Genomic DNA, 25,831 nt, shown 5'->3' with positions numbered 1-25,831 from the left:
ATATGAAAAAGAGTTATATTATTTTATAGGTATCAAAAAATAATAAATGACACAGGGATTATGGCACAGGCATTTGCATTGGATCACCATTTAATTTTAATAACTGATACTGCAACCAAGAAGTCCCATTGAGCAGGCCCAGTTTTATAATAGTGCAGCACCAATTTGAAATTATTAAATTAAAAGATATGAATAATATTTGTCAATTTAAGGAAGATACCTCATGCAGGCTTTATTTCATTTACTAATTGAACTGTCTGCTACCTGTTAGTCTCCATGGAGAGATGACAGGTTTGCCTGAAATGTTCCATAGCATGGAATTATTTTATCAATCTTGCGTTTATTCAACTACAAGTGGTTTTATTACTTGAAAGATATGTATTCTAAAACTGAGCAGAGTCGTAGTTCCACAGGTGTGGCTTGAAACATAGGCAAAGCTATAACATCTGCATTAAGAGAAAAAGGTACCCGTCACCAAAGAAGTTACATATAGTTCACCTTTAACCTATAGCACATTTACAGAATAACTACAGCATAGTGATTGTGGTGATCCTACTTGTACAGTGTGAACTTGTAGAATATGTACACATCTTTGCCAAGTAAACATTCATGCTGAGTTTAATGAGGCGGCTATAAAAACACAGTCATATCAGTCTCATGGCTACTGTAGCTACTCAAAAAGTAGCTCAAATTGCACCAGTTTACTTGTGTTCTGACAAAAGCAAACAATAGTTGAGAGAAGCACAGTAAAACGTTATTGAACGTGCACTAATAATCAGCTATCTTTATTTATTTCAACTGGGACTTGGGGTTATTTACATCTTATATCTCACAATTATTACAAATAATCACACTTTATGTGGTGTTTTATTATCGCGGTTATTCTTTAGCAAATATGTTGTGATAATATTAGTTGTTCTTGTATTTAAACTGTGTCAGGAAGTGATAAGGCCATGAAGTGCAGCCTGCATAGCTCCTGAATTGTCTTAAATAAAACCACACAGTGACACACAGTACAGAAAAGAAACTCCTTAAAAAGTTTTTCAAACTGACTCATATGTCAGATAACACCAAAAGGTTATCTTAGGCATTTACCATATATTGGATATTTCCGAGAATTGGCCCAATATAATTTCAACCCAAATTACCATACATTTACAATATTTGTTGACTATATATGGCTTTTTCCTTGGCTTTTTCCAGTTTTTTTTTTTCTCTCTCTCCTTTTACATTTTCACATCTTTTCTGATCTATCTTTCCAGCCTGGGTTATCTGTCCTTGCAATTGAATTGCTGACTAGAAAAACTAATAACATTAAAAACAATATATTTTGTATCACTGAGCCTGAACTTTTGTGGACAGCCTAGCCAGTCCATAAAAGTTGTACAGACCTATAAAATATAATTTTAGATTCTCTAGTTTATCATTAACATCATAACCTCACTGCAACATGACCCAGATGAAGGCAGTTTCAATTGTTTTGCCAGCACTTACAAATATATTGAAAAACAGTAGTAACATCAACTTAATTTCACCTTTTACATATAGAAAAAAGCCATGTTTATATGTTGTGGGACGTGCGTGTGGTCACCCATCAACTATAACAAGCTTTTCCTTGGACATTCATTACCTACTGACAGTAATAAAGTAGACACGCCCCGCGCTACCATGGGTAAAGGGTCAACCCATAAAATGTGTCTTTATTTTTTTTAAAAGCACATTGCGCTCCTTCCTTTCTCTCTTTCATACACGGTAGAGCTACAGGTACGACGTGATCTGATTGGATAAATTTATCAAATTATGTCACTCCTCAGGTGGGCTTGACCATTCAGCAATAAAAAAATAGGCAGATAAGGTTGATCGGACAAAAGGAGGTATCAGAGTGACAAGGCACATATGCGATAAAGACGGAAGACTGAAGACAGGACAGCATTTTTGGAGCTACCAGCACAGGACAAGACATCGTGAGATTTTTGAGTCAATTGAATTATATTTTTCTGGACAAACAATGGTGTCTTTAGCTCTTGAAATCGTCGGCGTCACATTGTCCACTTTGGGATGGATTTTGAGTATAGTTTGCTGCTCCCTGCCCATGTGGAGGGTCTCTGCATTCATTGGTGCCAACATTGTGACTGCTCAAGTTTACTGGGAAGGTCTGTGGATGAGCTGTGTTTTCCAGAGCACAGGGCAAATGCAATGTAAAGTATATGACTCCATGCTTGCTCTACCCCAAGACCTCCAAGCCGCCCGGGCCCTTTCTGTAATCTCTATAATCATTGGGGTCCTTGCACTTCTGATCGCAACCGTGGGGGCCAAGTGCACCAACTGTATCCCAGACGAAGGGGTGAAAGCGCGAGTAATGGCTGCTTCAGGAGGGGCCTTCATAACAGCGTCGCTTGCCTTGCTTGTTCCAGTGTCTTGGTCGGCGAATACAATTGTGGTTGAGTTTTACAGTCCCATAATCCCGAATGGGCAGAAGATGGAGATTGGGGTAGCATTGTACCTCGGATGGGCTGCTGCTGCCCTGCTCATGATCGGGGGGTGTATCCTTTGCTGCAGTTGCCCCCCACAAGAGGAAAAGGGATTGAAGTACAGCCTCCCTCCCCAAAGTCGAGTGGCGTATTCGACCGCACCAAGATCAGTGGCTCAGAGCTCATATAACAGGAAGGATTATGTCTGAAGAGGAGCACTTTAATATACGATGAAAAATGCGCCAGACAAATTATGGCCAACTTTCTCTCATTGGTGGTCATAATAAGAAGTTCCAAACTACAACTATCGCTCACTTTTTGGATCAGAATATGCTTCACTTGTTCCCCAGTGTAGGACCCTAATGACTGCAGTCCATGGAAGACCATAAGAGCTGCGGTTTCAGAGATCTTCTGACCTATTTTTGTCTATAATCCAAACTTCAACTACTTGAGGAGAAAATTTTTGTGTGTGTGTTATATCATGGACACCTGCGATTCACCATGGTCACAGTGATCATATGATACACCTGACTGATCAGCTGTGATGCTTTCAAATGTCTTAGTGAAAAAGAAAAGACAGTGACTGTTTACATTTGCCACTGGTTCAAAGCTTCAGCAGTAGCAAAGATCAGTTTTGGTAAGATACATTTGAAAGACTTTGCTTTGGGACACTGTTCCAGATTTATATTTATTATATACTGATCACTGTATATGGCAAATTATAAATGTATTTTAATATACTTTTTTTGTCGGTAAAGCTATGCCATATTCAATTGTTGACTTCCTATGCTGTCTTCTTTCCTAGTCCCGTGACAAGGATTACAAAGTCCAAACTGGGTCACACATTAGCAATATTATACAACTTTGTGAAAGGGGGTCCAATAAGAAATGAAATGGCTGACTTGTACACATAAGAAAGAACTAAAGTAAATGCATTACCTGTTTTGGCTTAAAAGTAATATTTGTATGTAATGTAAATATGTCATTTTCTGTTTGATTGCATTTTGTCTTATATTATAATAAAACCTTTTTTACTTTATAACCTTATCTTGTAATTACTCAATACTAAACCACTCTGTTATCCAGTACATGTCAGTAGATTAGATAAGCACTGCGCAGTTTCTGTCAAAATGCACTGGCTACAGTCTACACACCCTGATACTGGCGCTCTACTGTTTTGAATAAAGGCAAATCGTCAAGGACTTTTTTTTTTTTTTTTAATATAAACTAAATAGAGTGTGTGTGTACAAGTAGACAGGGCCAGTGGTTTATCAGATAAGTTTGGGTCAAAACTATCTTGGGTGGCCTGCACTATGGTTTTGTATAAAAGCACACTGCAGGCTTAGAGAGCTGTTTTCATGAACTGGTCCTGGTTAAATAAGTACCCCTGAAAGTGGAAATTATTCGGTCTTAAATGCCAGTAGAGGGGGCGTTCATTCTGCAACGCTGAAAAAAACATACAGATTCAAAGTTGAGATGCAAAATGAATCATTCATATAAGAGTGATGAAAATGTATGGACTTTAAAAACATGGAGGAGCACTTCCTGGATTACTGATACATGTAGAGATTTTCATTGCTAAAAGGCTCCATCAGGAAAATTACATATTGCACATTTAATAAACATTAGCAAATAATAACATTAATGGGTGAAAGCTGAAAAGGGTGATTTATCAAAAATAGTGAAGCTGTTAAGGATCAAAAAAGTGCCCAATTGTTCATTCTGAAATGAAACTTCGCAGGATTATTAACATCCCTAGGACCAACTCTTCTGGATATGGAACCAAGCGCTGGGTTAAACCATATGTCTGATAGAGACATTAATAACCCAAAAGCCTATACAAAGAAGGTGATGTGTCTTGCCCAACAGCACTATTTACAATGACAATATACAATGTTGCACGATAGTGGTAGAACTACGAACAAGTGGGAGAAAATATATACGTCTCTTTTCTCAAGAAAATATTTATACTTAATGTTTGTTTTTCTCCTCAGAGTTATGTGGCTAATGTTACAATGAAATAACAGTTGACTCTATTCTTATTCAAAGGCTCAGTTGGCAGAGGCACTAGCCCAGGTTGGTAGTTTGAACCCTATATTTTGTGTTCTTGGGCAAGACACTTCACCTCCATTGCTGTCTTTGTCTGCATACAGTAAGAATGAGCATATGCATATTATGTATGAAATGTGAAGTGCACTTCAAGAGAAAAAACAGGATAGAAAAGTGATGTATTTATCAGCACAACCATCTAGCCAAAATGCACCATGCTTGATAGATTTTGTACTTTTACTGCCATTTCCTAAAGTCCTCTCCTGCTTCAGAAATGATGTATTTGAGGTGAGTTGGTGTCTGTTTTATGGTGAAAATCACAGCTCTTCAAATAGGACGAGTTTACATGAATGTTTCTCCTAAAAAACAAATAATGTTTTGACTACAGGCACATAAACCACCTACTCCACTTCCCTGACATGTTTACTCAGCATTGAAACTTGAATTTTGGATACGTCACAGTATTTTTGATGAACATAGTGAAGTTTTCGGCTGCAGCTAAAAGAGCAGGACTTGAGGACAATACTGTACAAGTTAAGGTCTAAAATGTAGAATGTAGAAATAAATCGATCAGTAAATGTGTGTCTCAGCAAATCTGTGTCATCCTCCAAAGGGCACCATGAAAACACCTGACATGTTAGAACTGAATCAGAGAAGTTCACACACTGCCCAGTCTGGATACCTACAAAATAAATAATATTATTTAGTATTGCTTTGTCATTATTGTATTTTAGATACAACCACTCATAGACTCTTTTAACAAACACGGCTGGAGAAATAAAGACATATTATTGAATTGCAAATGATATGGAAATCCAGTTTTTGTTTTTTTTAACTGAAGCTTCCCTGGCTGCACACCAAAACTGAATTTGAACAACTCATATAAATAACAATAATAACAATAAAACTGTTTTTCTCACGGTAGCTCAGACATTTCACAATACAAAAGACAGGACAAACAAACTCAAATAATGAGGAAACAGTAATTTTTGGGTGTTACAGGCTATAAGGAAAAGGTAATCTTTGAGCTGTTTTATGAAGATGTTTAGTGAGTCAGAGTTTCTGATGTGGAAGGGGAAAGAGTTCTAGGGGGTTGGGCCAGCATTGGCAAAGGCTCAGTCCCCCAAGTTCTGATGCTTTGATTTGACTGTGGGAGTGAGGAGGTTTGAGTCAGCTGATCAGAGTCTGCAGGAGGGGCTGGAGGAGGTCAGTGAAGTATGGAGGGGCCAGGTTATAGAGGGCCATAATGTGTGATATCACTTCTGTAAACATTATATCTCCTGTGACATTTATTACCAAAGCACAGTCCTCACTTCTGTGTTTTCTAAAGGTCGATCTCTGATCAGTGTTTGGAGTTAAGCCTCGCTTCCGTGCAGCATTTAATTATCATTATGAAATATGTTATGGCACTTCTAGAGAGACTGTTAATTAATTAATTAATTTTTATTTTTATATATATATATTTTTTGTTATCAAAAATCCAATAAATATGGCTTTGAAAGATAAAATATTTTATTAACTTGGATTTCAACCACAGGGAACCCACACAGCCCTTACATTCTCAAGAAAAATGGTCACATGGCAACCTTAAGGCTTTAGAGTTTAGAAAAAAATAGTCGTTCAATAACTAAGCAAATTAGACTATAAGAAAGGATTATGCAGTATTTATGCAGTCTCATTTTCATGTTGTCCATTTTGCATTTTGTGACTTGCGCAGTACTCAGTTCCAGCGTTAAATTGGACTTAGTTCCATTTCCAGAAATATTAGTCCTGGTGGTGTTAGTAATTGTTTAGTTTGCTTAGTAATTGTTGCAAAGTTTCATGCTCGTACCATAAAAGCAAACTATTTTGGTCCTAAACAGCTCCACTGAAATAGGACTTCTATAACATTGCAATAAATTCTAAAATAAAATCTGACACTTGAAAACAGCTCTATGATGTATTTCAGCATTCAGTTTATGCCTGTTTACAGTGTGTGGACACAGTGAGGTTGTGTTTAAGCTCTTTGTTTTGATTAAGTAAGGATGTGGCCAGTGCTGAAATTCTGATTGAAAATATGGGGCAGTCCTGCATTATCTGAGCTGGGGTACAGCTTTTTATTATCACATAAACATCAGGGAGGCATCTGTGGGTATATGATTGCAAGAACCTGTGTTATATCTGTGCTATACTCTAATGAAGTTACTGCTTAATAGTAATAATGTGTTTGATAATTTATAATATAACCATTTTTATTGTCTTTTCTTTAAAGGCACACATGTGTAACTTAACACAGTCACCTGCTTGCATCTGTTGAGAAGTTATTGCTTTGCCTGAAATGTTCCACAGTATAGCATTAACTCTGGTGACACCATTATCTTAAGTTTCAGATCAGATCTATGGAGAGGTGACCCAATCATAGTGAGAATGCCTGTTTGTTTCTTTGTTTCTTTGTTTTTCTCCTGACATAAAAATTTGTGCACTTTTAATATTTGTCTTCTCTTTTCCAATTGAATAAAGGGAAGTTTTATAATGAACTTACAAACAATTAGTTTCCATTATATTAAGTGACCTTTACTTACAAAAAAGGAACACTTTTAGATTTTCCCCATTATTCTAAAATAATTACTCAGCAGTTTTCGCACTTAACTTCCTTCTTTTGTGTATCTTTGATCATTGTTTGGTCAAAGTCTTGTGCTGATACTTAGATGTTCGATGTCTGTGTACTGAAGGTGTCTCTTACTCATATTTGCTTTAGGTGCAGTTCCTCCAGTTTCTTGGAGCTGTCAGATCATTTTTCCAAAAACAAAATCCCAATTGCTGAAACCAGAGCAACTGAAAGCACAGAGTTTAAACAATGCACAGGAGATCCTATAGGTTGGTATTGTCTTCATGTTTGGACCAATAACATGGCTCCAATGCCACAGGGGGATTACAGTTAACCACTATTCTGAAGGCTCACCATTAGACCACAGGTGGACAGGTGGTCTTTTGCCTCTTTTGATTATGTATTTTCTGTGTTGCAACACTTTTTGTGACTATAAAAAGAAAATTATAATAATAATATTTTTTATGTATAAAATGAATCATCATCAGAATGTACATTATGTTGCAATTTGGAGCTCATTTAAAGGGACATTGTAAATATACTGTGACACACTCAGTTCTTACTTGAGTCATTAGTTTCTATAATGTGTGTAGCACAATAGACTTAAAGCCTGTGTTCTTATTAGTTTAGAAAGGGAGTTATTATCTCAATGGAACCTGCCAATGTCTTAACCTGCATTGATAATAAATACAAGTTCTCGATATATGTTTCATGTGAAAGCTCAGACCCTGCAGAATTCCCTCAGAGGCAGCACTAGAACATATCAATGACTGGCGCTGGTGCTGGGGTTTAGGTAGTGACCATTCAGATCAGAGAGGCATTTCAGGTTTAAATCAATTGGATTTCAGCATGGAAACTGGCAACCCAAATGAGAGACTCATAATGCTTATTCTGATGAGAACCAAAACACCAAATTATAACATAAACAACTGAGCCAACATGTCCATTGTGTTTGTAATTAAAACAAAATCCACAATAAAAGCTGTATATGATCTGAGCATGTGTACCTGGTCTGTAAAATAATATTATTCACGTAGAAGTGCAAATTAGTGGTCCAAGAAATTACTCAACTAACAGAAAGAAAAGTATTAGGTAAAAGTATTGCTCAAGTAAGAGTTATTAAAGTGAATGTAATTGGAAGGACAAAATATTAAATAATACACAAAATCTAATATTTTCAAAGGATAGACACAAACATTTAAAAAACTAAACCATAGCTGAAGGAACAGTGTAAGAAGCATAAATGTTCAAATAATTTCATATAATTTAACATAAAGCTTTTGTCACTTAGTGGCAACATACTATTACTCAAGAAGGAGTAATAGTATGTTACAATTAAAATACAATTTCTTTAAAAAGTTACTCATGAAATCGTAAGTAAGTAAATGCAACTGACTATTACCCTGTGCCATTGCTCCAGACACACACATTACACTCAGAGTGTAGGACACCAAGTGCTTGCGGGGACACCACCAAAAAATCCATCTTGTGAATCCTTGCAAAACTATCCATTCAAAGTGCAGGAGAGGTGAGAAGTCTGTGCCAGAGTGAACAGTATCCCCCAAAATCTCTCTTTCTCTGTCTATCCCTCTCTCCCTCTCTTCCTTCCTTATGTTCTCTCTCCCTCTATCTCTCTTTGTCTCCCTCGGTGTCTGAAGTTTTCACTTTCAAATTCTTAATTAAAGTTCCTTGATTGAGTAAATTCTACTGTGCAATTATTTGTACTTATGTACATTATTTACCAAAGAAATTTGCATATTATTACTTACAAGGATATATACTTGTTCTGTGTTTACAATGTTCAGTTCAGTGTTCAGTCTGCAGTCATTGCACAAATGTTTGTTTATAATAATGGTGGTGGTATTTTATTTTAATTTTTTTACCTTTTTAATAATTTATTATTTTTACTTTCATGTTTGGTGTATTTGTTTTGGAAATAAAGCAAATCACACTGATAAATTCTGAATTATTGTTCATTGTGGTGGGGAACCACAAATCATTTGTTCTTAGGGCACCCAAATGGCTAGCAACCAGTGTTGGGAGTAACGCGTTATAAAAGTAACGAATTACAGTAATGCATTACTTTTTGCTGTAACGCAGTAATGTAAGGCATTACAGGGGAAAAATAGTAATATTTTACTCGGTACAAATGTGAGTAACGCGCGTTACAATGTTTTTGTTTTTTTTTTACCTGGATTGAAGTGGTGGGTTTTTCTTCATACAAATTCGCTAAAATCACCTCGATATCAGCAGCGGTGAAACGCCGGAGATGCTCCTCGTGGACCTTCAGGTGACCGCGGGCGAAAGGACTGACAAAGAACACGCTGTTTAGACCTGGTTTAGTCCTGGTTCAGTCCATATACAGCGCAAAAGTTATTTTGGTGAGAGTAACTTAAAGTAATGCAATAGTAATGTAATGCCTTACATTTTAAATGCAGTAATATTGTAATGTAACAAATTACTTTGAAATGACAGTAATAGGTAATAAATAACGCATTACAGTTTCAAAGTAACTTGCCCAACAGTGCTAGCAACAGTCTTGGTATCACCCACATGTTATTCCCAGATCAACTGTATCTAGATTGTGTTGCATCATAGTCACAAACACTAAATGAGGACGTAGATTTCAGTGTGGTTTGACCCTGGAATCACTGTGGTTTGACACTCATACAGCATGTTCTAGATGTAGTTAGATATTGTAAGTAGGGGCTCATTAGGAGTACCCTTAACATTCAGTGCTTCCTGTTCTTATATTCAATTTCTTTAATTCTATTTTCTATTCTATTTTCTCTTTTCTACTTTTAGTCCTGCCACTTTCAGTTAAATATTTCACATCAGTGTATTGGATTTTTTAATCATTGCAAATCATTAATTAAAATACACCCCACTTTAAACAATATAAAAACATTAAAGATAGACTATCATTCAGCTTGTCGAATTTGCTTACTGACCAAACTCTGCGCCCTTCCTCCACTCACTCTTTTGACTCCTCCCTACCCCCCATCCTCTTCCCTACCTGCTGTTACTCCCTTGAGGTATAAAGCCTTTCTGTTCCTATAGTATCATCTCTTAGACACACACCCGTGAACAGGTGTCTCCACTCCACAAAACCACCTGAGCAAGACAGATTTTCAGAGCCTTTGTCTTTAGAAGAACAAAGCAAAACTTCACCAACATGTCGATGGGAATGGAGATAGTTGGCATTGCGTTGGGTGCCATAGGTTTTATCATGGCTATTGTGACTTGCGCCTTGCCAATGTGGAGGGTGACTGCTTTTATTGGCTCAAACATCGTCACAGCACAGACCATTTGGGAGGGCCTCTGGATGAACTGCGTAGTCCAGAGCACAGGTCAAATGCAGTGCAAAGTGTACGACTCCTTACTGGCGTTACCTCAGGAGCTGCAGGCCTCACGAGCTATGACCATCATTTCCATCATCCTGGGCATCCTTGGCATTTTGATTTCAATTATGGGAGCCAAATGCACCAACTGTATCGAAGACGAAGCCTCCAAAGCCAAAGTCATGATCATATCTGGAATTTTCTTCATTTTGGGAGGAATTCTGGTGTTGATTCCTGTGTCGTGGACGGCCAGTGTGACCATTAGAGATTTCTACAACCCAGTAGTGATAAGTGCTCAGAAGAGGGAGCTGGGACCTTCACTGTACATCGGATGGGGTGCGGCTGCCTTGCTGCTAATTGGAGGAGCCATGTTGTGCACCAGCTGCCCACCAAAAGAGCAGAAGTACAAGCCCCCCAGAATTGCCTACTCTGCCCCCCGGAGCACAGGAGGGTACGACCGCAAAGATTACGTCTAAACCAATGACTGTCGTGTGAATTTTCTTTCATTATTTGCACAAATTTGCTTCTTCTTTGTTGTTGTTGTTGTTGTTTGTTGTTTGTTGTTATGTTGTTGAAATCCCAGGGGAAATCCCTAAAAGAGACTCCGATTTGAAGAGACCTTTGTAAATAGTGAATGTTTTAGTTTTGAATGTAACATATCAAGTGATTACTGCATTGTCTGCTACTTAGCCAATTCACCTTGCATCTAACAAAAGTTTAGCTTTTTTAATGTGTGGTTATGTGGGAGTTCAGGACCAAAAGGGGAATTGTACAGTGTGCCATAAACGTACCCAAATAATTGAAATTCTAATATTGCTACTAATATTTCCAACTATTTCTACTTTGCTTGACATTTGTATACTTGAATTAATCTGAAGGTCCTGTAAAATGAATGGCTGCAGCATCTACACCAGCTGAAAGACCATAATGTATAGGTTCAGAGGTGACTATTCAAAAACCACCTGTCGCTATAATTAGCTTTTAGCCGAATGGTGTCGTCTTTCACTGAAACTGTCAGTTAAATTCAACCCTGCATCTCTGACCAGGAAGTACATCCTCTCACTTTACATGGATTTGCTTTGCCCGATTGTTTAAATATATGTGTGTGTGTGTGTGTGTGTGTATGCGTGTGTGTGTGTGAGTTTGCGTATTATTTGCTTAGTAAGTTTCATCCAAGACTGAAACTGTAGATGGTTGCCTCAGGTGATATCCTCGTCCCTATAATATAATATTTTGAAGTCATTTGAGAAAGTATCATACAAATTGTGCATATTTTTTATTTTTCTATGTTACAATGTTTTAGTTTTATTTTGCTTTTTATAATGTACAAAACTTTTGCCTCTGTGATTGTTAAATGATAATGTGACTGATGTAAGATGTAATATATATGTGTTTTTTTTTTGTACATTGTTTACAAAAATACATGTGCAAATATGTAATATACTGGTGGTCAACATTTCAATAAAATGTAGATATAAAATGATGTCTGTCTTTGATCATGTAGCACTGTTTGCAGTTAAATAAAGGTGCACTGGTTTTACTTCTAAACAGGCTCTGGTATTTATGCTTGAATGTCCATTTTCCAAAAATATCATTCTAAAATTATAGTACTGTGGCATCATTATTAAAAAGAATAAAGTAGTAGTAGCTGTAATCAAATATCTAGGAGTATTGTGTAGGCTATGACATTATACTAGTTTTGCATTTGTTTGTATGTGGTTTACTATAGCCTAACTTTACTCTTTTAGTATATTCATATAGTTTTATTATCCTCTTGACAACAAAGTACCCATTAGAAAACACTAAACACTGAACACAGCAGCTGGGCTTTGTGTGGTGTTCAGGTGTGGCTGGTGTGTTCAGACCACAGGTAAACCAGGTCATACAGAAACACCTGGGGCAAAACAACACCGAAACTCACACAAGACCAAAGGACAGAGAGGTAATGGGTAACTGAGGAGAGGAACAACTATGCCACAAGGAAGTTTGAAAGGTCTGTAAAACTATGAAAAAAGTCATTTGACCTGTAATTCAGTGTATATTTTAGGATACTTCACTATAAAAAACTTCTGCAATTTTGAAATTATTAAAATTATTATTTGATCTTAGTGCCATGAATCAGTTGTAATTTCTCAATAATATATTAATTAGGAAAAATATAGTCTACATCTTATATAGTTTTTAGCAATATATGTGAGATAATTCCTTTTTCATATTTGAGTTGAGCTGAGTTGTGTTGATGTTTCTGTTATAAAAACACACAGAACTGTGCTGAGTTATGAATATTAGAGCAGTGTCAGTGAATGAAGCACAATCACATTTTCAAAACATGCCAACACCACTATGATTAATTAGGTGTGTATAAAACAGAACATACTTTTTGGACTTCTGTGGACTTTTAGTTTAGATGATATTCCTGTCAAAATGAAGAGGGCTTCTTAATTATATAAAATTTCCAAAAGTTTTGGCATCAAACAGCAGCTGGTTTGGACAAAGCTGTCACAGTACTGTTTTTGACAACTGTAGTTTTGACAACAAGGAGACGCTTGCTGTTACTAATGTAAACAACATGGCTTCTTCTGATGGGATTAATTAGCCTGATAGTTACAGATAGTAAACAATAAACACTGACCCTAACAACATAAGAGGAGAGCCATCATTTGTTTGGTTAAAAATATGTTTTAAATATTCATCGTTAACCTAAATTCCTGAACAAGATCATGGCTCAAGATCTGGAGATTGGTAAAATACACCAAATACACAAATTGGTACTGCAAAGTCTGCACAGTAAACAAATATATCAATTACAAGTCATCACAGTTGAACAGATAAAGCATGTCTGGACACTATAACATATTTGAATATATCTGCGGCCTCAATCCATGGCTTTCTAACCATTCAGATCAAATTATTATTAAACCAGCAAAAGTCATGTGAGTGAAACCAGGATTACTAATGATGGGTTAAATGCTGAGAACATATTTACATGTGAGCAACAGTAAAGAGGACATGCTATTATACATATATTATACATATTTAGTATTCAATTATAACATACTTGGAGCATTATTTGACATTTTGTTCATTCTAAATGGCAACACTGATTTAAAACTGCAGTATAATAGAACTGCAGAATTGAGAAGCCCCACTTCTTCAGCATTCAGATTTTTATTTGAATTTTATTTTTATTTTATGAGCTTTTATTTTGAAAAATTGTACAATACAGATCAGTAGGCGGAGATTGGGGATAGATGAAAACAAATATTTACTCAAGCCTCAAATTCAGGACAATGCAGGATTACTCAAACATGGAGGAATTAAAATACAACTTTGTGTAAGACAATGATGAGGGAAGGGCATTATAACATGATTAAAGCTCTTAAAAGCCATTTTTATACATTAGGCTATGGATTATATAGATGGCCTTGAAGAATTCATTCTCTTTGCATCTATTCAAAGCCAGAAATATGCCAATAAATATCCCTCAGGGAACTGGTCCATAATATAAAGCCCATTGTTCCTGCATGGACACAAATGTCAGTGACAGCATTATCTGTGCAAGGGGAGGAAACACGTGGAGTTGACAGGTAGCAGATGTAACAAACATGATGGTGACCCGAACTGCAAAGTCCAACAGTTCATTTGGAGATGCAAGAGGCAGCAACATGACAGGGTTATCGCAGATTTTTCTAACCTCTAATGACAAATGGGTCATAAAGTTGGGTAAAACTGATACAGTATCTGCACCACTGTAGCAGCAAGTGAGCAGAAAATGAGCTGGAGTTGAACAACATAAGTTATAATAGGAAACTCTATTATCCTACTTTTGAATGGAATGCACTATTCTTTTAATGTTTGTTTTCAGCAGCCAGAGAAGCATGCAATAGTGTATTGGGTAGTATTTTTTTTTTTTTTTTTTTTATCAATGAGCAGTAGATTATAGCAGTGTTTCTAAACAGGGGTACAGGGACCCCTGGAGTTACTTGCAACCTACCGCTTCATGACATCACAAGGTGGAAAGACCAATCTGAGCTTTGGAGATGCAGACAAACTAATAATAAAGGATTATTCAAACGTGTCAATAAACAAGAGAATTCTGGGTATGGTTTTGTAGTTTAAAATTCACTACTGTAGTGTCAACATTTGCATAACATAGGAAATTTAGTTTTTATTTTACCCAGTGCATGTCAAAATGCTCAACAACACTTCTTATGATTTTGAGTGAGTTACTCATCCTGAGTGTCTCCTGATAATGTTTTATCAGAGCTTTAAGCCATGAATGATGGCTTAATGAGAAGCCAAGCTGTTCATAATGGTAAATACAGTCCAAAAACATGGAGGGTCTTGTAAAGAGGGAGAAAAACAACTAATTGGACAGATATACTTGCAGTGTGAAATAAAATAGTTGGTGTAATGTAAGGGGCACACTGGGATAGACAGCCTGTTTACCTCATCAGCAAGCTTTTAATAGTTTCCTCCACATGTATTTTTATACTGGTGTAGATAATGTGGCCTTAAATTCAACCTGGCTCAGTACTGTCTTTCTATGCGGCATGCAGACAAGGGTATCCACGGTTCACCACATGGAATTTGGCGGCTCCCTGCTCATCTGAGGTTACAGTAGTTTGACAAATAATGATGGTGTAATTCCTCAAAAACAACATTGTCCACATGACGCAAATGCAGGTTTGGCAGCTCATTTCAGAGAGTGGTTCTTGTGTCCTCAAGCAAAACACATAACCCACCTCGCCTATGGTGTGTGAGTGAGTGGTTTGTGGCCATGTGTCTGTTTATACCCCAGGGAGGCTATGGTAAGTCTTCTAAACTGCAAATTGTTATTCTTATCACATTATCTGACAAAATTCTTGACATTCTTGATTTAGCCCACAAATAAGATGGGATAGCACAATAAACTGTATAGCATCCTGACATATAGATCTCCAAAGCTATAGTTACATTTTGATGATTGAGTTCTTCTACTGTTCCTCTGGGCCATCACCGTGACGACACAACAGAGTTCTTGGTCCCATCTGAACTGTGTCCCATAGCAACCTGACTATTTCCCAGAACAATTAATGCAACGCCAAGGCATGTCTAAGGTGCTTTTGATTAATCATTACTGTACTTCATTCTGGACGGTTTCTAACTTTAAGGGCAGCTCAATTTCTGATGCTCTGTTTAATAATGCCGAGAGTTAGTTTACTTTACTTCAATTACTTCAATAAAACCGGCCTGTTAGTAAAAAGAAAACAAAATAGTGAACATCCAAGTGAATGCCTATCTGATAATAAGGTCATTTTAAGCATTTGAAATTTAAAGTTTGTGACGATAAATTTAAAGCAGCCTCCTTTGGAAATTTATTTCACAATAAAAACTTAAAAAGGCAGCTTCGGTGACTTAACTGAGGCAAATATCACAAAATTGATTGAGCACAGGTTATGCAAGATTATAATGATTAAGATTGTGTCCTGTTTTTTATTAGGCCCATTGTATAACATGCTGGTCCCAGGCAGGCAAAACTATTCTGAGGCCATGAGAAATGTTTCATAAACAAGCTTTAGAAATCCTAAACCAAACCTATGAAGCCACTATTATTGTGTCCTGCAAAAATATAGCCTGCTCAACAATAATATACAAAGACTAGCCTCAATTCGAATGGCATATGGAACCCCAAAGCACTTTGTTTAATCCACATCTGTGTGATAATCAGACACTCACACTTTTTTATGAGCTTAATGTCTCTGTACATAGTCCCGTCAAAGAAAAATTAAACTAAACAAAGAATTTATCAGGATTCAGAAGATAATTACATGACATGCCTTGGACAGATACACAATCCTTTTTCAAAAACGTTCATGGGGGCTTGTGAGACCCTAACTTAACCTAACCTGTTCACAAGTTTGCTTCGGTCAGTGCAACAAGGTATTCATTGTTGTGTAAAACACTGAGATTTTGGGTTTGCGCAACAAGCGATGGTTTTAAATGACCTCCTTGTTAAAAAAATAAATAAATCATAAAAAAATATATATCACCTGTCATACAAGTAGGTCCAAGAGTTTTGCTCAATAAATCAGAATATCTACACTGAGATGACAGGCCTATTTTTGGGAACATGTACAATCTATTCAGCTGCTCAAATGCACCATCTGAAGCCTGGACTGGGGGGCAATGCAGTAGTTGATGTGATGCATACACTACAAATATAAATTTGCATAAATGTTTAACCCAAATCTGGTTAGGCTTTTCTGCAGTAGCCTACACATTCAGAATGCAGCAATACACCCACACACAGACCTGAAAGCGAGATCTCTAGAAGCCTGAACAGTTGTGACCTTCATTCTCTGCCATACAGCGCCTCCTGCTGATGACTCCATTCAGAAAAACCCACACAATGTAATATGTGGATTAGAGATAGCACCACCTGCTGTCCCAAAACACATTATTTAAAACACCCTAAATGTTATGATTTGGCACAATCTTAGAAAATGCACAACAAAAATATAGTTCTCAGACTGTATTTTTCAAATGTCCAATGTTTCATTATGCTGTTTCAAACAGCAAATGTAAAACAAAAACAATAACAAATTTACACTCACACTTTTTCTTTGTCTATCGGATTCCCGATTAAATAAAAAACATTTTCATGACATTGTCTTTATATACACTTTTTTTGCATAGTATGGAAAAGTATAGAGTGTCTCCTTGACTGGCTGACTCTTGTATAAACAATAAATAAAATCAAATAAGAAAATCAAGAATTGCAGTAAAATAGGTCAAAAGAATAGTTAAAACTGAGTGATCACATTATTTTGTATAAAACAGGCTGTTTTGTACTAGAAACCAGTCCACGGGCAATTCTTTCCTCTTTCAGAGCTTTCCACAAGTGGTCCATGTCCCCTGGTTCATTTAAATCTGCTGTTGGCTCTACAAGGTCCCTCCCTAAAGAAAAATAGAGATATAATAGTAATAACAGCACTTTAAAACATATTCAGTTATAATTATCTTTTTTATACATATATATATATATATATATATATACTATATATATATATATATATATATATATATATATATATATATATATATATATATATATATATATATATATATATATATATAGGAGCAGGCCCTGGGCACTCGAGCAATAGAGGCCCAGATCTACCACACCAGACAAGACCCACGGTGTAGACTGTGCAAAGAGGCTCCTGAGACAGTCCAGCACATAACTGCGGGGTGTAAGATGCTGGCAGGGAAAGCATACATGGAGCGACATAACCAAGTGGCGGGCATAGTGTACAGAAACATCTGTGCAGAGTACGGGCTGGAGACCCCAGGATCAAGGTGGGAAACACCTCCAAAGGTTGTGGAGAATGACCGAGCCAAGATCCTGTGGGACTTCCAGATACAGACTGACAGAATGGTGATGGCGAACCAACCAGACATAGTGGTGGTGGATAAGAAACAGAGCAGAGCCGTGGTGGTTGACATCGCAATACCAAGCGATGGTAATATCAGGAAAAAGGAACACGAGAAGCTAGAGAAATACCAGGGGCTCAAGGAAGAGCTGGAGAGAGCCTGGAAAGTAAAGGCATCAGTGGTGCCTGTGGTGATCGGAGCACTCGGGGCTGTAACCCCCAAACTGGAAGAGTGGCTACAACAGATACCGGGAAAAACAACGGACATCTCAGTCCAGAAAAGTGCAGTACTGGGAACAGCAAAGATACTGCGCAGAACTCTCAAGCTCCCAGGCCTCTGGTAGAGGACCCGAGCTCAATGAGGGTGAGAGAGACCTACCACCGTGGAAGGTGAGAAACACATTTTTTTTATTATATATATATATATATATTATATATATATATATATATATATATATTATTTTTTTTTTTTTTTTTTTTTTTTATTAATTAATTTATTTATGCATGCTGTACCTGACAAATGAAACGTCTTGTTGTTGAGCTCCATGACGACTACAGGTGGACGGTTACCATAGGTGACACAGGAGTACTGATTCTGACTGTCCGTGAGGGCCTCAAAATGGAGATACCCTCGGAGCAGAGTATCAGCTGAGGGAAACGAGGCACCTTTATTTGACTTCAAAGACTCCACTATTTGGCCAAAACTGGTGTGGGCCTGTAAATAAGCAGCCTTCAGTGTTACATCACAACAGGCACGAATGACTATAGTTTAGTATAAAGGTCTTATGTTTAATATCTGCAATTACTTGAATTGCTTTTTTTTTTTTCATAATTGATTCAGAAAGTGGTCCCACTACTCAACCTCAAAGAAATGACTTAAACTCATAAGACTAACATGACAAGTCTGTAAAGCCAATCCCCATTTGTAGCATTTAACTTTTAAATCTCCCATAGATATATAGGCCTTTGCCCTCCACCTGAAATGATCATCATCATCACATGCTGTCACATGAATGCAATGTGATTGCTCAACAATAAAGTTGCATTAACATGACATATAAGGGTAAGGGTAAAACTGTACAAAACTCACATGCAGTGTGTTCCTGATCATGAGGCAAAGGGATAGATCCAGTAGTAAATGGTCATTGAAATTATGCAGACCATCTCCCCACTCCTGATATCGATATGGGACTCCACAGTGAGGACAGAATTTATAATAAGTAGAAATATCTGGAAATATAAACATTTGACAGTGTTCTAAGTTACCATAAATAAAAACATACAACACAGATATAGCACTAATACAAAAAAAGCTCCACCTTGAAGAATCCTTGAGTATGTGAGGATCTTGGCCTTGTGGGTGATGAGGACAGGTTGGCTTAGGACGATGGCATCTGTACAGTAAAGGCAGTTTGTTTCGGTGGGCACCAGGTGTTGAGGGTAATCCTTTTCCGCAGGTACAGAGAGATGGTCAGGGAGAAGTGCAGGTAACCTTTTATTCATTAGGAGGTACTGCACCATGCTTCTGATCATTTGAACATCCTTTGGTGGGTAAGTGGCCATGCTCACATGAGTATCCATTTCAGCTACCATTGAATCTAGGGACTCAATAGCTTCCATTGTTTCTATGGGGTCCAATGCTGTATCCTCGACATGGCTCTCAAGATCTGCTTCAGCCCTTTGTTTTGACAGTACATCGGTCCTTTGAAGTGACTGTACTTTTGGTCTTTTAGTTTTTTTATTTCGTGGTTTACTGGGAGTCTGCACCTTATTATTACGAAACAGACCTGGATCAGTTTGGAATAAGTGCCATTTGGCAACATATTTATGAACACAAGTCCTCTTCGTCCTGGAACAAGGACAGTACCACAAATTCTTTTCTTCATTATATGACACAATTATCCTGCGAAGTCGACTGTAAACGGATATATTGGGCTCATAAACTGAAATAAACTTTTTATATGTTGGATTCCCCATCATCAACTGGACAGAAAGTGGCACATTGTTTTGCATGGCTAAAATTTGACGATCAGTACACACTTTTATTTTACTCTTCGCAAACAACTTTTTCTTTGCCATTTCTGTAAGTATACTTTGAGGAAGCAGTGGTGAGGACAGGAAGGACCTGCAGTTTGAAACAGACTGGAGATGTTTGCATTTGTATGACTTGAGCTCACTACGCGCCAGCTCAAGTTTACTTTGACACAAGCTAGAATCACACAAAACGCACTCTACTTCACCCTGCAATTTGATTTGGACATGGAGAGGCCTTGAAACCCCACGGATAATATTGTGGACAGCATACACTCCATTCTGGGGATCTACACACTCACTTTTCAAATGAGAGAAAGCTGAAATGTCCAACTCTTGTAGTGAGTGCTTGCGTTCTATGTGCTTTTTCAGATTTTTCCTATAAAATACTAAATGACATTTGGGGCATTTGAGATGTGTGTTTTTCTTTTCTTTCAAGTTTGGTCTTTTCCATGTGATGTTTTTATAAACCGGTGTGGAGTTGGCCAGCTTCAAACGGTCTTCAGCAGCAGAGGAGGACTGAATAGCAGTGACTGATAAATCTTTACTTTTGCACACTTGCAAGTGCCTCATAAAGTCCATTGTTCTCAGGACAGAGGACTTACAGTAAGGACAGTGATAGTGTGGCACGGAGCGGCAGGTGCGACGACAGCGGTGAATGGTGAAACCTGAAAGACAACAACATGAATTAATGACTGCCATAAATTCACAAACATGTTGAAATGACAGACATACAAACATTACCTTCAAATTTCACTGAATAATTGAAGTGTTTTTTCAGATGTTCTACAACCCTTGACTTTTTGGAGGGCCGGAACATTTTTGTGGAGCAGAATGGACAGTGAATATTGCTGCAGTCAGAACACTTTTCAAGGTCTGGAAGAGAATCACCTCTTTGAACTGTTATATGCACCTGAAGAAAGGAGAGAAATTTGTTTTCAGACAAGACCCACAGTCCAACTCATCCACTCTTTGATATTTTCATAATAAAATGAAGATGAAACTAATTGAAAACTAACTGAAAAAAGAAACATGATTTATATCATCATCATTATGGTAAATTAATAACATATTCTTTGACAAAATGTCATTTTTACTACTTACATTTTCATTTGGTTCTCCATTTTGTCCATCAACAGCGCACACCTGAGGAACACACTTTGGTCTTTCCTTTTGTTCTTTGTTGGCAACTGGTGTGATGTTACTGGGCTCAGTCGTGTCTTCAACAGTTGAGGAGGACTGAACACCAGTCTCTGCTGCATCACCAGTGTCTGCTTTACTTTTGCACAACTGCAAGTGTCTCGTAAAGTCCAGTGTTCTCAGCAGTGTGGATTTACAGTAAGGACAGTGATAGTGTGGTGTTTTTCGGCAATTGCGTCGGCATCGGTGTATGGTGTAACCTGTAAGCAATACAAAAACGTTAACATGTTTTATTTCATTGCCATGAAAGGCAGGTATATTAAATGCTGGTACACATTTTGTTATGTTGTTATAATTATCACCATAATTAATCCTGGTTATTATCACAGGAGCTCACAGGGTAACACATGCATCCAGAGAAGTACCACTACAATAACTGTCTATTTAACAACAACGACAGCCACAATAAGCAACCAAAGACAAACAGTTCAAGTTATAAGATTAAAACATACTGATTTAATAAGCATTACCTTCATAACGCACTGCACGATTGAAGTGTATCTTTAGATGTGTATCTATCTTGGACTTTCCGGTGGGCCGGTACCATTTTGGGGCACAAAAAGGACAGTGAAAATTACTGCAGCAATCAGTACATCTTTTAACTTCTGGAAGGGTATCGCCTCTTTGAATGGTTATATCCATCTTGAGAAAGAAAAGAAGAAATACATTTTCAGACTAACTCCACCTACATCCAGTCCATAGAGTCAAACAAAAGAATTCATACGTAAATAAATATGTTATTCTAATTTTGGGTTGAACTGGCTAAAATTAACTTCGATCAACTTACATTTTTATTTGCTTCATCATTTTCTTTAATGGTAGGGCTCAACTCATGTTTAAGGTGATGAACAAAAACTACACGTTTTTTACTTTTCAAATGGGAGGAGGATGTTATGTCAATTTTTTGCACTTGCTTGCGTTTTTTCAAAATGTCTTGATGTTGAGGTGTTTTTTCTGAGACAAGTGGTAGCTTAGAAGTGTTTTCATTGGCTGAGGGCGACTGTATAGCAGTGTCACTGTTTTTACTATTACACACTTCCAAATGCCTCTTAAAGTCCATTCTTCTCAGAAGTGTGGATTTACAACAAGAACAGTGATAGCGTGGCAAGTCTCGACACAGGTGACAACACCTGTGTATGATGTAACCTGAAAGACAATAACAGAGGAATATGTTTATTTCATTGCACAATAAATATATTGCACAGACCAGACACTAATTTTCATTTTAGATTGTAGCTAAATGTGTCATACCCCCTCTGAAATATTTTTACATACATTATTCCTACAACAGCAGATTGCCAATGGTTACAGGATACAGCCCTGGCTCTGTTTAGGCCACTTCTTCAGACTGAAATTAAAATATCCCAGCGTGCTATGCTCCCTCACAGATATAGGTAAAGAGTTCCAGGCTCTTGCTGCTTTGACCCAGAATTCACATGACTGTTGTTTGATATCATGTTTAATTTAATTGCAGATATTACCTCCATGTTGTATTGATATACTGTGTTTCTTTAGATGTATCAAAACTTTTGACTTTGTGTTGGGCAGAAACCATTTGGGGGAGCAGAAGGAACAGTGGAAATATTGGCAGCAGTCAGTACACCGTTAGAAGTCTGGAAGGTAGTTGCCTCTTTGAATTGTGATATCCACCTTGAGAAAGAAAAGATGGAGTCAAATGCAATCAAACCTTGTTTTACTTTAACTAGGGTGACCATATTTCCGTTTGTGAAAACCCGGACACCTTGGGGAAGGGGGGGGTCTCACCGTTTCGTCTAAACCACAGGTGTCAAACATAAGGCCCGGGGGCCAGATCCGGCCCTCCAAGACCTTTAATGTGGCCCTTGGGTGATTTTCTACTAAAATATTTTAATTATATTTTCTATTAAAATATTTGTAATTTTCTGCAGGGCTTAGCATAGCAGCATCTCCAGCGTCTCTGTACGTGGCCCCTCCCACCAGAGCAGCACAAATGAAGACTTGTCTCTGTCCAAACGCTCTTAAAGGACAATCGTTTTGACTGTTGACCGTGACACCCTCATCAGCAAAATGTCAAAAATGAGAAAAGTGGACATTGAGTGCAGGATTTTCCAAGAAAAATTGATTTATTCCTGTTTGCATACAAGTTATTGTTAAAACATTGTGTTGAAATTGAATTTTTCTTCAAGTTTCAGGTTGTTCATAATATTATAATAAGAAAGAGTTCATCAATTAAAAAAGATTTCTGTAATAGATTTGCGTTTTTCTGCACAAATATTTGAAGTTATTGTTATTTTTGGGGTATATATGACATGAGTTTTCTGATCCGGCCCCTTTGGGATCAAAGTAGGTTGGATACGGCCCCCGGACCAAAATGAGTTTGACACCCCTGGTCTAAACCAAGACTAATCTTGGACTTGAGAGAGAACGCCGTTTCATCACGTGATCACGATGATGCGCGAATTTCAGGTGGAGGGCAGGAAGTGAAGACAAACACGACAAACATGGCTCTGGAGAACACAGATATGGAGAAGAGTTCTTATTGTAAGGATTTAGAGCCAGTAGCAAGGAAAAAGTACGAGCAGTTAGTTGACAAATATACTGGGCATGACCCCATCTTATTGAAAATGAGAGAATTTTCAACCGAAGAAAAAGATTTGCCGACAATCGAGGCAGAGGATATCATGAACTATTTAGCTCTTCAGACATCTTTCTACACCAGACAACAGATGAAGGCGTACAAAAGTTTGGAGGCATATAACTTTTTTGTCAGTGGATGGGTCCTCAACCTTGGTGCAAAACGCCTAAATGATGATTATCGTTTGGTCTTCGCCGGGGTGAGTGTTTCTCTTATTTTATGTATACAGACTGTTATGGGAAAAACTGCAGTGTATCGGCAATAACCAGTCTATCTGGGTAACAGGTTTGTAATCCACTTTTTATGGCGTTTTTCTGTCAGCTTTTCCCATTTTTGACCTTTGTGGACGACTATATTCGGTACTCTAAAAAAATCGCTTTTCCTTCTCTCGGTTAGAACAATTGGCACAGCCGTAAACTACACAACACATCGACATTTTCCTCCAGTCAGTTCACTTCCTGCCCTCCATCTGATTTTGCGTGTTGACAAACGTAGCCCTGTGACGTCACGTGAAACCCAGCTATTCGCGCGTCTTCGTGATCACGTGACTGAAACCCTCCTATTGCAGCGTGAGGTCCTTTCTCTTCCAAGCCCTTTCCGACGGTGAGTCCTGTTTCAGTTCTGGTTTAGTCCTGGTTTAGTCCTTGTTCAATAGTGGGTTAGTCCTCCTCTTCAGTCCTGGAATCAGTCCTAGGTTAGTCCTGGTTTGGTCTTGGTTCAGTCCATGGCGAAGGCAGCGCAAAAGTTTGATATAATCTCCGGTTAACGGGCGGGTGCGGTGTTGTATTGGGTATCATTCGTTCATTCGTTTTTCAATATAAAATCAAAAATAAGAAAACGAAAAAACAACAGTTTTCTTCATTATTTGTCTCCAAAACCAAAATAAAAAAACGGATAACAATTTGTTTTTTCAGTTTTCGATTTTGTGTTTAAATGAAGAATGGAAAAAACGGATAACGACCGTTTCCCGTTTACGTGACTTCCGTGACTGCGATGCCGGACTTTTGCACCGCGTACGGACTGAACCAGGACTGATCCAGGTCCGGGACCAGACCGGGACCAGACCAGGACCAGTGGACCACTGTTTGTGTCTCACTCCTTCTGAGTCACAGAGAACTACGAGAGACGCTCAGTTTAATGAACGGTACTGAAAACCCGGACATTTGCATCACTTTATAGAAAAAAACAAAAACGGACGCCCAGGACAGGACGCAAAATACGGACATATCCGGGGAAAAACGGACGTTTGGTCACCCTACTTTAACAATCAAACCTCAGTTCATATTATGATAGGTGATAGGCATATATATATATATATATATATATATATATATATATATATATATATATATATATATATATATATTCTACCCTGTTAAAAAGATATTTTGATTTTATTATCTAAAAGCATTTTAATAAACTGAAAATAAGTAAGTGCGATTTAGCTTTTAGTAATACTGAATAGTTTCAACAGCAAGTTGCTGGTACACACTGCACCGACTTTACAAGCCTACACAGCTTTTAACTGAGATGAATAATATTTATATTGACGCGGCAATGTAAAGGACTGGCCTATATTACTGCCTTATAATAAAATAACACTGCTTTTGGTTTTAAAGCTGATAACAGAAAAGGCTAACATTAGAATAGCTAGCACTCCAGCATCTTCAGGAATCCCATAAACTGAAGCTCATTTTGTCATATGATTACTAGTTTAAATACAAGATCCATCGTTAGTTCAGGGAGAGGATAACATATGTTCATGGAGAGGATGAAATATGTTTAACTAAATCAAGAACAGATGTTAGACTTTGCTAAATGAGAGGCTTCATCACTTACGTCCCTTGCCCATGGATATGATGGATATGCGCATGCGCAGCTGTGTTGCGCTTCAGCTTCTTCTTCGTCTGTCTATGGTGGAGCGCAGCTACTATTTCGCGCACATATCGCTCCCTACTGATCAGGAGTCATTGATGGCCCTTTACAGTTCTACCATAGACCGTACCGAGTCCCACACATGGATCTATTAAAATAACACACACAGCGTCCCACAGCGTTACTTTAATCCACAGGTTCATCCCATATAATAGAACTGTACCAAGCTTTTGTACACCCAACACTAC

At 37.7% G+C, this 25,831-nt stretch overlaps 2 protein-coding genes across 3 annotated transcripts; one reads left to right on the top strand and one right to left on the bottom strand.

The window, feature by feature from the left end:
- The first annotated feature begins 1,757 nt into the window (after positions 1-1,757).
- Positions 1,758-11,977, top strand: LOC110158388 (claudin-4-like). Its single transcript, XM_020922851.2, has 2 exons — positions 1,758-2,491; positions 10,268-11,977. The coding sequence occupies exons 1-2, from the start codon at positions 2,009-2,011 to the stop codon at positions 10,922-10,924; spliced, it is 1,140 nt and encodes a 379-aa protein (XP_020778510.2). The 5' UTR covers positions 1,758-2,008; the 3' UTR covers positions 10,925-11,977.
- Positions 11,978-16,947: 4,970 nt separating this feature from the next.
- LOC110158511 (uncharacterized) lies at positions 16,948-25,599 on the bottom strand. Of its 2 annotated transcripts, none has more exons than XM_020923018.2 (10): positions 25,548-25,599; positions 22,576-22,744; positions 21,882-22,240; positions 21,565-21,736; positions 20,999-21,294; positions 20,639-20,807; positions 19,183-20,562; positions 18,954-19,093; positions 18,377-18,578; positions 16,948-17,387 (listed from the first exon to the last, which is right to left on the bottom strand). In XM_020923018.2, exons 3-10 carry the CDS (start codon positions 22,152-22,154, stop codon positions 17,248-17,250), a joined length of 2,772 nt encoding a protein of 923 aa, XP_020778677.2. In that variant the 5' UTR covers positions 22,155-22,240; positions 22,576-22,744; positions 25,548-25,599; the 3' UTR covers positions 16,948-17,247. The 2 variants fall into 2 exon arrangements, with proteins under 2 accessions (XP_020778677.2, XP_055004348.1); XM_055148373.1 differs by having other exon boundaries at positions 22,131-22,240.
- Between the last annotated feature and the right edge of the window lie 232 nt (positions 25,600-25,831).

This window comes from Boleophthalmus pectinirostris, unplaced genomic scaffold, assembly GCF_026225935.1.
Source record: "Boleophthalmus pectinirostris isolate CB_2022bp ecotype Guang Dong unplaced genomic scaffold, ASM2622593v1 HiC_scaffold_12, whole genome shotgun sequence".
Lineage (NCBI taxonomy): Eukaryota > Metazoa > Chordata > Actinopteri > Gobiiformes > Gobiidae > Boleophthalmus > Boleophthalmus pectinirostris.
This window is presented reverse-complemented; position numbering and strand designations above follow the sequence as displayed.

Coding starts and splice junctions, on each gene's coding strand:
- LOC110158388 (XM_020922851.2), top strand. CDS start 2,009: ATGGTGTCTTTAGCTCTTGAAATCGTCGGCGTCACATTGTCCACTTTG. Junction 2,492..10,267: donor GGCAGAAGATGGAGATTGGG/GTAGCATTGTAC, acceptor AGAAGAACAAAG/CAAAACTTCACCAACATGTC.
- LOC110158511 (XM_020923018.2), bottom strand. CDS start 22,154: ATGGACTTTAAGAGGCATTTGGAAGTGTGTAATAGTAAAAACAGTGAC. Junction 20,563..20,638: donor TTATTCAGTGAAATTTGAAG/GTAATGTTTGTA, acceptor GTTGTCTTTCAG/GTTTCACCATTCACCGCTGT. Junction 19,094..19,182: donor ATACTCAAGGATTCTTCAAG/GTGGAGCTTTTT, acceptor TTATATTTCCAG/ATATTTCTACTTATTATAAA.